Source organism: Bacillus rossius, chromosome 7, assembly GCF_032445375.1.
Source record: "Bacillus rossius redtenbacheri isolate Brsri chromosome 7, Brsri_v3, whole genome shotgun sequence".
In the NCBI taxonomy this organism is placed as follows: Eukaryota; Metazoa; Arthropoda; class Insecta; order Phasmatodea; family Bacillidae; genus Bacillus; species Bacillus rossius.
Genome location: NC_086335.1, coordinates 55,790,643 through 55,803,355, shown reverse-complemented (window position 1 = coordinate 55,803,355; position 12,713 = coordinate 55,790,643). Strand labels below are relative to the sequence as shown.

Genomic DNA, 12,713 nt, shown 5'->3' with positions numbered 1-12,713 from the left:
TAACATAAATTTGTGTTAATACTGTTTTTATTGTCAACAATGAACAAACATAACAGTGGTCTAAAATATAAACATCAACATAAATATATACTAAAAAATCTATACATAAAAATTCTGAAATATTATTTTGTGTTTACCATCCTGGTTGAAGGAGTATAATTAGGAATGTACCTATTTAATTACAATAAAAGAAGCAATTAAATTTAACTGTTTACTTACAATTTTTTTTAAGTAGATTGATCATGACCCTGCTTGTACGCCATTAGGCATTGGTTTGTAACTAGTTAAGAGGCTGCCTACCCTCAGGCCTAATACTATTTTCAACTGGCTTATTAAAAGGCTCTCTCCAACCAAGGACACAACAGACACAAATGGTATCTCTTTATCATACCTTCCCTTTCGATAATAGGTCATTGGTCATTATTATCAAGCATATGGCTGTTCTGTGTATGTACCTCCAGTATGACAGTGTGTGTTTAGAATTATTACCTGTTATTTTTTTATTAGCAATATAATTTCTTGTTTAACACAACAGTGTGTTCCTATTTACACAGTTTAAAAAGTTCTTTGTGATTCATATCTAAGTTAATTTTTACAATGACCACTATGATTGATTGATTAATCACACATCACTCACTGCTCATCAAGGTGATTTAAGTTTCAATATTCCTGGTCAGTCATAACCTGGATTTTTCGTAAGTAGGAAACTTTGCAAATTTGCAGTGGACTGGTGGTTTTGCTTAGTGTTTCTTTTTCCCATGCTCCATTCTTTCTCATCCCTCCCTCATGCACAATGTCGACGATATAAGCGCTAATTCCTTCATTCAATTTTTAGTATTTTCACTATGATAGATGAAATATCTGTTTTTAATGATAAATCATCATCTACACACAATACCGTCCCCATGATCTGCCAATTCCTAAATGACTGTATTATTCCACAGTTCACAGGCTTGTGATGCAGCAGCTTTCAACGTAAAATTGGTTAAAATGGCAAGAACCTTAATACTTTCTGCTTTTTTTTTTTTAGCTTGAATGGAATGTTAGGACTTTGCTGCATCACGTGGCTGTTCACTTCCATGCTCTTATTCGAGGAATGTAAATGACAACCTGTAGAGCATGAGGTTTACATTCTAGACCATCGATAAAATAGTGTGCTGTGAATATAATGACAGGATATGTGCAGCTGCTTCTCACTGGAGGGACTGGTAGTACCCGGACAGGACCTCCCATGCCTTGGGCGCCATGAAGCCGTCGGGAGGTTGCTGGCCCGAGCGAGCGAGACCTGGGGAACATTGAGGGGGCATCATTTTCAGCATACCGGCGCACAAGTCCATTCAGGAAGTATTATGCGCACACAGAGCAGAAGTTGATTCCGACATGTGAGGAACTCTGAAAAGCTTGTTTGCTGCAGCTGAAGTACATAACTCGTAGAATGAGAGGTACTTCACCCGGAGCCAAGGCGGCTACAGTGCAACCGCCCAGGGCCCCATGCTGGCCCTTTTCTTTTTTTAATTTTCCTTGTATGTTAATTTTTTCTGTGGCAAATGTGGACATTACTGAAAAAATGGAACATTCTATTGTTATTTGCATGTAATTCAAATGAGTTTTCATAATTTCTTACAAAAAAATCTAATTTTTTTTTATTCTCTCATGTAATAACTTCACCGGAATTTGATCATTAGCATTTATAAAACTAATTTTAGTACATCATCATTTCTTTAGACAAATTAGCAAAACATTCACCTAAATTTGAGTTTGAAGTTGGATTAAAAACTTTGTTATAAATAGTTTATTCCTCAAATTTTCCAGGGGTGGGTTATACCATACGTGCTAGGCACCCCGGAAGGCCTCTCAAAATATTTTGGGCCGCGATAAAGTGAATGGCTGAGGTCTCTGAAAGTCTAGAGCCGGCACTCCTAGACCCAGCCTGCTGCAAGTGGCAGAGCAAGAGAGGTGGAGGCTGTATCCCAATTAGCCTTCGAGCCGAACATGCAAGCATCATCTTGGCCAGAGGTGGCCCTAGACTTTGGAGAGTGGCCTTACCAAGAGGCCTGGGGGATATGCACTATCCACCAGAGTGAAGGGAGTCCCCTGTTGGAAAACTTAAAATACAAACGTATAAAACAATAAACCAACCTAGAACTTAAATTTTGATGATGGTTTTGCTAATTTATCTTTATGGAAATTTGATATTATTATTACATTTTAAATAAATAATTATTTATTTAATTATTTAAAATTGTAACATGCCCACCAACAGTCATATGACTTTAATGGTGGGCACGACATGTAAAAACAAATACATAGTAATCACTGCAAAGGTATGGACTTCCAACACTGTCGGTACCACAGCAGGACAGAACATCCGCAAATGGCCAACACACGAGGGAAGAGTACCACATATTAGCTGTTATAACAACAAATAAAAACATTAATACAGTAAATAAAGACAAACACAATAAAAAAACAAAAATAATGCTTATAATGTTATAAAATGAGTAAGGGGTTCACAGTTGAATAACGAACACTTTACATGACAGATGCATTTGCCGTATTGTAATAAAAGGACCGGTGCGAGCAAAATCACAGGAGATGGGTGCATAGGTAAATATGTAGTTGGGCGATACCTATGTGTTAAAGAAAATTTTTTAATCCGGAAATACTTTAGGAGATATCTAATTTTTTTAATTTTCATCACAATACCTGTGCATTCATGCGGCGTTCATATTGTTTCTTGTTGACGAGTATCCTTTGTCCCGGTTTGTTAGGACAGGTCAGTTACATTATAAATACTTTAAAACTAAACAACCATTAAAATTAATTCATATTATTTTTAATGTCCGCTTAGTTTGAAAGTATTTATAATGTAACTGACCTGACCTAATCGACCATTTTAATTAATTAGGCATTCACGAACACATGACAAAATAAAAAATTTCTTCGGTCGAATGATTGCACAGGTCTTGTATTGCAAAATAAGAACGACGATATCTCCCAAAGTATTTATAATTTCTTATCTCCGCCGGGTTTTTTTTGAAAAGAGGAAGTTAAAAAGCATAGAATAAAAGTATTTTCGGAATTTAAATTTTTTTTAACAAATATCGCCCAACTACATATTTACCGGTGCATGTTTCCCGTTAAGAACAGCATAGGCCTACCTCTCATTTTGGTCCCAGATATGAATTCGAAATCTTGTTTCCGCTCGGGCTCGAAGAAGGACATGCGGCTGTTGGCGCGGTCGTACGCCGCCACCCTGAAGGGGATGATCTCGAGCTGCTGCAGGCCGGGCGCCATCTTGAGCACGCGGCCGCCGTGCGTGGCGTCGTAGAGGTCCCTGCCGAGCGCCTTGTCCGGGTGCGGCAGCCCCGCGGGGTCCCTGCCCACGATGTAGAAGTTGGCGCCGGCGACCATGCGGGCCTTGGCGTGCCACTGGACCTGGTCACACGGCGCGGGGCACAGCCTTTTGTCAGGGCCGGTGCAAGGTAAACTGGCGCCCTAGGCGAAAAACCTTAATGCCCCCCCCCCCCCTCAACCAACGCCGGACACCCCAAAAAAAATTTTCCTTGCCTCAAAATACATCACGTAAGCCTAACATTTTGTCAACAATCAAATGTAAGCAGGCTTGTGTTTTTTTTGTTTACTTTTTTACTTATTACAAATCATAAACAGGTCACAGTGGACTTCAAACTGTTACAAAAATCCATTTTCATCTAGTTTCAATAATCGTTAAACATATTATATGAGCTGTTGTGTGTCGTGCTGCGCCGCCCCCAGCTACTTGGCGCCCTAGGCGGTTGCCTAGTTCGCCTGTATGGACGCGCCGGCCCTGCCTTTTGTTTCTTCAGTCAACAATCATGTGAGCGAGTCTTTCTGTCAGCAGTCGCATCTAACCTCGGTAACGAGCAAAATTCGCGTGTTTCTCAAGTTGCAAATACACTTATAAAACGAAACTCGGGACACTAGATTTAACTTAGAATTATTTAAAATAATGCCGGGCGTGATAAATATAGGCAAACCGTGTTTTCAACTGCATTTCTGCACGCTGAAACACGTATTTTCCGTATCCGCCTCTAGAATTCGCTGCCGGAGCAGCTGAGTCAGAGAAAAAGAGGGATAGTTTGCATCTGTTCACTGCTGCCCCCCACCCACAAACCAAAGAAATTAAATTCTGTGTACTCTCCAGGTTGGAAATAGCAGGCGTTTGGAATTATTAATTCGAATCTGTTACTTTTGCATTCGAGTCGTTAGTGGTGAGCGCTGTTACGTAAAATAAAAAGTAATTCAGTAGGTGATAGCTAAGAATTGACTCTGCAAAAAAAAAAAAAAAAAAAAAGAATACACGAAATCAATATGTATCATGATGGATGAATGCCGTACATATAAGCCTATTAAAATTCTACAGTCTGAGGTCTGTTTAAAGAGGAATATGTGTTGGTCAAGTTAAAGTGGTGTAGGGCTGGAAACGTAGGGCAAATACCTTTATATTATGACAATCAAACAATTGTAAATCGAGGTAGGTCTGCACAGTTTATTTTCAAGTTAATTTTTAAACGTATATTGAACCCGTGTTACTTTCATACGGGTCTACTTTTAGTTGAAATGATCACAAGTGTATCCTAGTGAAAGGAAGCACAGAAAAGGTCCAGACACACAAAGAACCTTCTTTGTTTACGTTCGGTTACTTCCTGTCTGCAATATCCTTCCATCTGGGAGAACTATCTAAGCGGTGCGGGGGGGGGGGGGGGGGGGGGGGGGTGAAGAAAGGGAAGGGGATTGTCTGCGCGCTGCGCTGTCGCAGACAATTTTCAAAGATTTTTATAATCCGTAACTTCCACATGTCAAATTGGAGGGAGTATAAAGTATGTATATCTATACATTCACTTGAAGGGGAGTTGGAGGCCCGTGTGGTGTGTTCTGGCTCGCGGAAGGTAAGTTTTGTCCCTCAACGGCATTTTACCGGAAGTCTACTGTATTTCACACTGAAAGGTTTGCCCTCCCTATTTTTTTAAACAATCGAAACCAAAATCTTTCCCGACAACACCTCATATTAATTAAACTATTACAAATATTTTTTTATTCAATTTTGATGGTAAGTAAGTAGGTTTATTTGCAGTAATTTAATTTTTTAATACATACCAATTAGGATAGTACATGAAAAATGCCATTTTTTAAATATTTGGTGATATACATATATGTATCTTTCAATACAAATAATTAAGTTTATCTGCCCTCTAACATTTTTTTTTGTGTTGTAACACTATTTTCTTTAGAAACAATCACTCTGCTATGTTAGCGTCCCCCCCCCCCCCCCAACCAATCAGGGCACCCGGGGCCAAGCCCCGTCTGCCCTCATCTAGTTAGGTCCCTGGCTGTAAATAGTTCCTTGGCACCTGGATTATATCTCTGATTCTCGGTGCTCGATAAACTGCCGAGAACCGGGGCCGACACATCGCTAGAAGGAGGTAGGTGTCATTAAATATGTGCTACTGGGGCTATTAACTTTGCAGCATAAAACACTATTCACAGTTTTCGTTATTCTGTACGAATACAATTTATAAAAATCTGATTTCTTGACGGTGAAAATCACTATGTCACCTTAGGAATTTAAGATAATTAGTAAGTTGCACGTATATTTATGTCACGTGAGTTCCCCTATAATCTGCACATGATAAGGAAACCCCTGGCTTAAACTAGCACTAGCCTATTTCATTAAAACCTACCATGGAAATAACCTTCTGTTTATTTTCAACTCACAAGCATGAAATTTGTAAAACAGTTTATTCTGATTCACGCAAACCAACTTAATTTTATGGCCTTACACAAAAATTTACATAAACCAACCAAATACCTACAGTGAAAAATCATTACAATGTATAAGCAAAAAAAAAAAAAAAAAAATCAAAGTTTCTGATTAGTAACACCGAATGTACTTTATCCCGAACAGTTACCAAATGTAAAACATCGTGTAGGGATCATAACAATACTTAAAAGTGAGAAATCCTTTAAAGTGGGGTATTATAAATTAGGTTTGACCATGAAGTTAAAGCAAGCTATACTGCCAAATGAACAGATATCTCAGGACAGGTGTAGGCCTTGCAGATGTGCAATCAAAGGATAAAATATTAGGTGCGTGTGCGTGGTTGCCACTTAATAGTACTAACAGTTTAGTGACATTTAACGAGATGTGCAGTATTTTATCAAAATTCCTTGTCAAAATTAGGTATGCAGAAGTCAGAAGTGAAACTTCACACTTCAATAGCCTTCTGAACGATAAAACTAAAAAATGGAGGTTAGCAATAATATATATATAAAAAAAACATTCAAAGAGTCTTAAGGGTAGTCAGGCCACGCCATATTGGATTGTTCCATCTTTATGCTATATTTCTAATTTTTAACTACTTATTCCAATTTTTGTCATGTCAAAGCATAAGCAATTTCTCCCAGACCTTGTTTAGCCTATCTTGTTGAAACCACGTATTTACTATCAGGCTCTAGTCTGTAAGCGCCGCGAGGAAATGACTTATTATTTCACGTGATCGACTACAACTGTCATGATTAGAGACCCGGAATTTTCGCGGATTGTTCTGGCCTCAGGATAGAATTCCTATGTGTCCAAACAACAACTGCGTGTCGATCACGAACACAGTGCGAGAGTGTGAAGGTTTGCATTCTAGCTTGCGACTAAATGAATCCACGAAATTTCTGGGTCTTTAGCATAGGCGTGCCCAGACATTTCCATTAGGGGGGGGGGGGGGGGCCCTGCTAAATTTTTAAATCAGAAACTGAATTTAGAATGTTAAATAGCCTAAATACAATCACTCATTGCCGTGTTTCTATTTTTGTGCAGTATCAACGAGATATGTTTACTAGTTAATATTTATATCCGTATAATTTTAACAATATTGAAAATATGTTGTTTTTTTTTTCATAGACAATGTTTAAAGGGTACTTACACATTTTTCCCTCTCGAATTTTCCAATAGCTTGGTCCAGATCTACCTTGAAATGAACTTCTTTTTAGTGAATGCAAACACAGCAATTCAGACAACAGAAATTTAACAAACCTCTTAATTTTTTTTTTTTTTTTTTGCTTGGCCATTTTAACGGACCTCGTGTTTTAAATAAACTAATGCGGCTGTATTTCCAGAACGATAAAATGTTTAAAAATATTGTTAATTAGCACGCTGCAACAATGAAAAACAGTTTGAGTGTCACAGTGCCAGGAATATACGAATATTAACGAACGCATCAGAGAAAATGCCGATCTGAGTGATTACTACATTAGGGGGGGCCAGGTGGGCCATGGTCTCTGGTCACGATGATCACAGCAGTTGACGGGTGCTGACCGGCGGGGCGGGACTGACCTCGGTGGGGCCGGCGTACAGCATGGGCGAGGGGAAGATGGCGAGCACGGTGAGCTCGGGGTCCAGCACCCCCGACTGCAGCACCGCCTCGTGCTGCCTGATGCGCACCGGCAGGGGCACGTCGTCGTCCTTGGTCCAGCCGCCCAGCGGGTGCAGCAGCAGCACGGGCTTCCGGTAGCCCTTCTCCTGCAGCAGGCGGCGCGTGTCCTGGGGGGCAGGAGCGTGGACTAGCGCGGGCTTCTCGTCGCACCAGTGCGTCACATCATGGCAATGTTCGCTCGCTCGCTCGTTCCAATTAGAATATCTCAAGAAACTTCTGCACAGATTGATTTGAAATTCTGACGCAACGTTCAGTTCGAATAAGCGCGTGTTTTTATACACCTGCGTCACACCTGTGACAGGTAAAAAAAAATATATATATATAAATATAGATATGTAAAAACATTGATTTTTAATATTTTCCCTGCTATGGAGTGCTATATATATATATATATATATATATATATATATATACACACACACATATATACTAGCTGACCCGGCGAACTTCGTACCGCCTAACAGTCAATGAATGTCGTGTTAACTTTTGGCTAAACTTAATTTAGGATTTTATTAATGTAACAAAATTAATACTAAAAATTCAATAAAAGTACAAAAACCAAGTATTTCAATAGCGTGTCAGCAAGACGTTTGCTTTAATGAAGCTATGTATTTTGCTGCATGGGTTGCACTCGGGTTGATTCTCTTCAGTGAAGCACTTTGTGATATACAAAATTTTTCGTTTTGTTATCAGGCGCAAGAACAAATAAAGCGGCTGGTTTGCCGACACGTGAACATGCCACGTACCATGAGAAAAACATGCATTTTCTAGATTCAGACGTTGAAATTTCTTCGATGAAGCGTTCCAATTGTAATAACGTGGCATCTCCGAGTAAAGCAACGTTCGTGCAAACGGATCGCTTTGGCAAATCGCAAAGAAACTGGTCAATGTTGTCGCTGGAGGTGATTCAGCATGTTGAGTAAAATTCTACGCGGTGAAATAAACTCGTTGACCATTCTCCAGATGCACCGCCAAATTTTCAACAGTGGGATGGCGTTTGTGAATAGAGAATGAAAATCTACGCCAAATCGCCTCATTGCAGTCCACATATCGACCAACTTGATAGCGCGTAATTTCATCGTTGGTATTGGATGTTTGGTTGCCAAAAACCGCCATAACGCTGCCTTTCGCGATGCATTTGATGAACTTCACCTAATTGCAATACTCAACGTTGCAATATGTCTTGAATGTTTTGGAAAAAGTGGCGAATATGGAATAATCCAACTGTTGTCGACCATGAAATTATTTCCTTTCACTTTCATGAAATTTCAAGAAATTTAATTAATTTTAATGATAAAAGTAAACAATACACCACAAAATGGGTAAAAACTATTGTCCCAAACATGGCGACGACAAACGGTATAGAGCATTAGTTTTTCTTACTCTCTCTACTTTATTCGTTAGAATAGTTTCGCGGCAATTGCTTAGAGGACATAGAGAAATAACACTCACAGTTTGTACATCTGTAACTTCGTATGTCTATGACCAACCTGCGTGGCATGAGCTGTCAATTGTGGAATATGGCGGAGTTCCAAACCTAATTTATTTAAAAATTATTTATTTTTTAATTATATCAATATTTTAATAGTTACTCTGCTATTCAGGGCGTAGACGAATTCAAAAAATCATAAACATTAAAATTGGTCCAGTCGTTCTTGAGTTATAAATGGTGTAGGCCTAACTAATCCGACTTCGTTTTATATATAATTTTTTCCCCGGGAACAGGATAAAAAGTATCCTATATACGTCTCCCGGTTCTAAGCTACCTCCCTACCAATTTTCAGCCAAATCGGTACAGTTGTTCTTGAGTTATAAATGGTGTAACTAACACGACTTTCTTTTATATATATATATATATATATATATATATATATATACACACACACACACACACTAGCTGCACCCTGCCACGCTTCGCTGTGGCACATTGTGATTGAATAGTTGAGAAATGAGAAACAAAACAAAGAATACATTTCATATAAGTTTAATTTTTCAATACTTGTGGATATACAATATTTTTTTTGTTTTTCCACTGTATGCGTAGATATAAAGACTATCTGGTTTTCCGACTCGGGAACACGCAACATACAGTTGTCCATGTGAAAAGCAATGAGCTTGAGCTTTATTGATTGTGATTGCAAATGCCAATCGAATTGGGAATTGCAATCTTTTAAATTGAAATGGTGTATCGGTCGGGATCATGGGTATTCGAGGAATGAGGACATCGTTACATTTTAAAGGCCTCGTTAAAATCTTTGCTTCCACTACGTTATTCATTAATTTCTTAACTGAAAGTCGCATGCCGTTGCAGAGTTTTGGCTGATTAATATTCCGCAAGAGGATAATTGGCACACCTATTTTCAATTTAAGTATGTAAGGTGGTATCCCTGGCAGATCAAGTAAGTTTAAAAATTCCGTAGAACATATTAATTAAATTAAAAATTTAAAAAAAGGTATAGGGTCTAAGGAGTTCAAAAAATGAATAGCCTAGAACCATCTACATGCAATCCCACATCAAGTGGTGATAGACCCATACAAAACATAACCTCTACTTACGATTGATGCAATTGTTGTTATTGGCGATAGAACATATTAATTAAATTAAAAATTAAAAAAAAAAGTTATAGGGTCTAAGGAGTTCAAAAATGAATAGCATAGAACCATCTACATGCAATCCCACATCAAGTGGTGATAGACCCATACAAAACATAACCTCTACTTACGATTTGGATAACGGCGCAGCTCAATCGAGACACGATCACACTAAAGTACCTCATTCATATTGTATAATTAGTCCCATACCGGTACGCGTAGTCATTTTTTAATTATTTCACCTCACAATAAAAGCATTCTCATTGTATATAGCCATTTCTCGCTCGCTTTACTTGACGTAGTTTTTTTTCCATTGCTAAGAGAAATCCTTTGGCATGGAGAAACGTTTCCATAACAGAAAATGTGTGTTTTTTGTTTTTATTGGTGAGAAAACACATTAATAAAATGGCGCAGTTACTTTTTCGCGGTCGCGGGTATGTTGCTGACGTGAAAAGTAGATAAAAACAATCCTTGATGCGGGTTGTATATAATGGTAAAATTTCAGCTCGATCAATGCAGAACGTTTTGAGTTTTTGAAGCGTACACAAACCAACATAACATTTTTATATATATGGATGTAGATAGGCATATATCGGAGAGAAAAATTGAGGGAATAATAAAGATAGACAGCGATAAAGACTAATATGTAAATATAGATATAGAGAGCTAAAGAATTAGAGAAAGACATATCAATAAAAAAAATTGAGTTTAAATATGTAGCGAGTATATTTATAATTGAAATGTTTGATGCAGGCCTACAGCCTCTCTTCGTCAACGAATTCAACGACCCGGCTATGATGCTACTGCCGTTTTTTTTTTTTTTTTGCTCGCCACGGAAGTGGGTCGCGAGTTTTTTTTTCCCCCTCGCGGGCGTCAGTCATCAGCTGGTGCAGTTAGTCGCCCCCCACCCAGCCGGCGGTCCCGACTGGTCCGCAGACCTCGTGCCCGATGGGAAGCGCCAGGAGGGATGCTGCGGATTACCGAGGTTCCCCCCCCCCCCTCGTTGACCCCGCAGTTCTTGTTCCCTCCCTCCAGGAAGTCTCCCCGCGTTCTGTGCGCACTTCGTGTCAGCGTCTAGCCACATCTCGGCTTTGAGGCACGTTCAGAAAAAACCAATACCACCTTCTCTCGACATGCACCGTACCTATAATGATACGTTACTCACGAAATACGGACGTACGTCGGACCGCCATTCGGCAGGCCCCCCGAATTGGAATTACGGTTCATCTGTTTCTTCCAGGCGGGATTCTGGGATGGTTCCTAGCAAATTCATCGTTCCTTTTTCCCCGATTTACTTTACCCACTTGTGCTTGCGTCCGCCTGTAGCGAAGTCGTCAACGAGACATGTAAACTATCAACCTACCCATCTCCTAGTCAGGGGCAGGGCCGGTGCAATGTAAATTGGCGCCCTAGGCGAAAAACCTTAATGTCCCCCCCTCCCCCCCCCGGGCCGGACACCCCAAAAAATTTGTTCCTTGCCTCTAAATACATCACGTAAGCCTAAGAGTTTGTCAACAATCAAATGTAAGCAGGCTTGTGTGGTTTTTTTTTTTTTACTTTTTTACTTATTACAAATCATAAACAGGTCACCGTGGACTTTAAATAATTACTTATATCAATATAAACATTCCAAACTGTTACAAAAATCCATTTTCATCTAGTTTCAATAATCGTTAAACATATATGAGCTGTTATGTGTCGTGCTGCGCCGCCCCCAGCTACTTGGCGCCCTGGGCGGTTGCCTAAGTTCGCCTGTACGGACGCGCCGACCCTGGTCAGGGGTTATGCGCAGTCTTCTCTTCGTGCCCTCATGCAGGACAGTGACAGCCAACTCGGACTCGGCCCGCGAAAACACTTCGTTCGGCTGCTCTTTCAATTTAACATCACTATCGGTGTACTCTTGTCCCAGCCGTCTTTTTCACAAGGGCTGTCCGGACTGGAAGTGAAGCATGCAAGTGTGCATACGTCACACCTGTTTGAATGAACATTTTAGTAATTGGCTTTATAAATAACCAGTATTTGCACATGTTTAAAGAAAAATGTTTTATGTTTTAAACGACTTTTAAAAAAAAATCATGCGCATATTATCGATCGTTGCTTAGAAAACAAGTAAAACGTTATGTAGACCACCATAAATTTAAGCGTTTGTACTATTATTATGTTACAAATTAGGGCTAGGATTAAATTTATTAAAAAAAAAAGTTAACTACCTGTTTGGTTGGCTAATAACTAAGAATGGGCCAATCAAAGAGACAAATTTTTAGTATTCAAAGGTTTCGATATTCGAGGAAAAAAAGATTCTAGGAAAAATATTAAAGTAAATAAAAAAAATAATTCGACACTAATTACCTCTGAAGTTTACAAGACCAATATATATCCTGTTACCGTTCCCCAAGATATTTCACTTTTAAAATGTATTTATATTTAAAAAAAAAAAAAGTGTATTGATTTTGGAAATCTATTTTCAGAATTAAACATTTAAAGGGTTAAAATTCACGGGGACGCACCACAACGACGAAATACCACAACGCCGAACGTACAATAACGCCGAATACCATAACGCCGAATGTCAAAATTGACAACGCCGACAGCTAGAAAACTGCTGTGTACCACAACGCCGAATTACCACAACGCCGAAATACATTAACGCGGGAA

General features: G+C 39.2%; 1 protein-coding gene across 2 annotated transcripts in view; it reads right to left on the bottom strand.

Annotated features, from left to right (window-relative positions):
* Positions 1-9: 9 nt before the first annotated feature.
* Positions 10-12,713, bottom strand: part of LOC134534086 (bifunctional 3'-phosphoadenosine 5'-phosphosulfate synthase) — a 113,246-nt gene continuing 100,542 nt past the window's right edge. For both annotated transcript variants that reach the window (XM_063372118.1, XM_063372117.1), the window contains exons 8-10: positions 7,367-7,573; positions 3,162-3,438; positions 10-1,285 (exon numbers count right to left, since the gene is read on the bottom strand). In XM_063372118.1, coding sequence (XP_063228188.1) covers positions 1,194-1,285; positions 3,162-3,438; positions 7,367-7,573 — 576 coding nt within the window. In that variant the 3' untranslated portion in view covers positions 10-1,193. The remainder of the gene's footprint in view (positions 1,286-3,161; positions 3,439-7,366; positions 7,574-12,713) is intronic.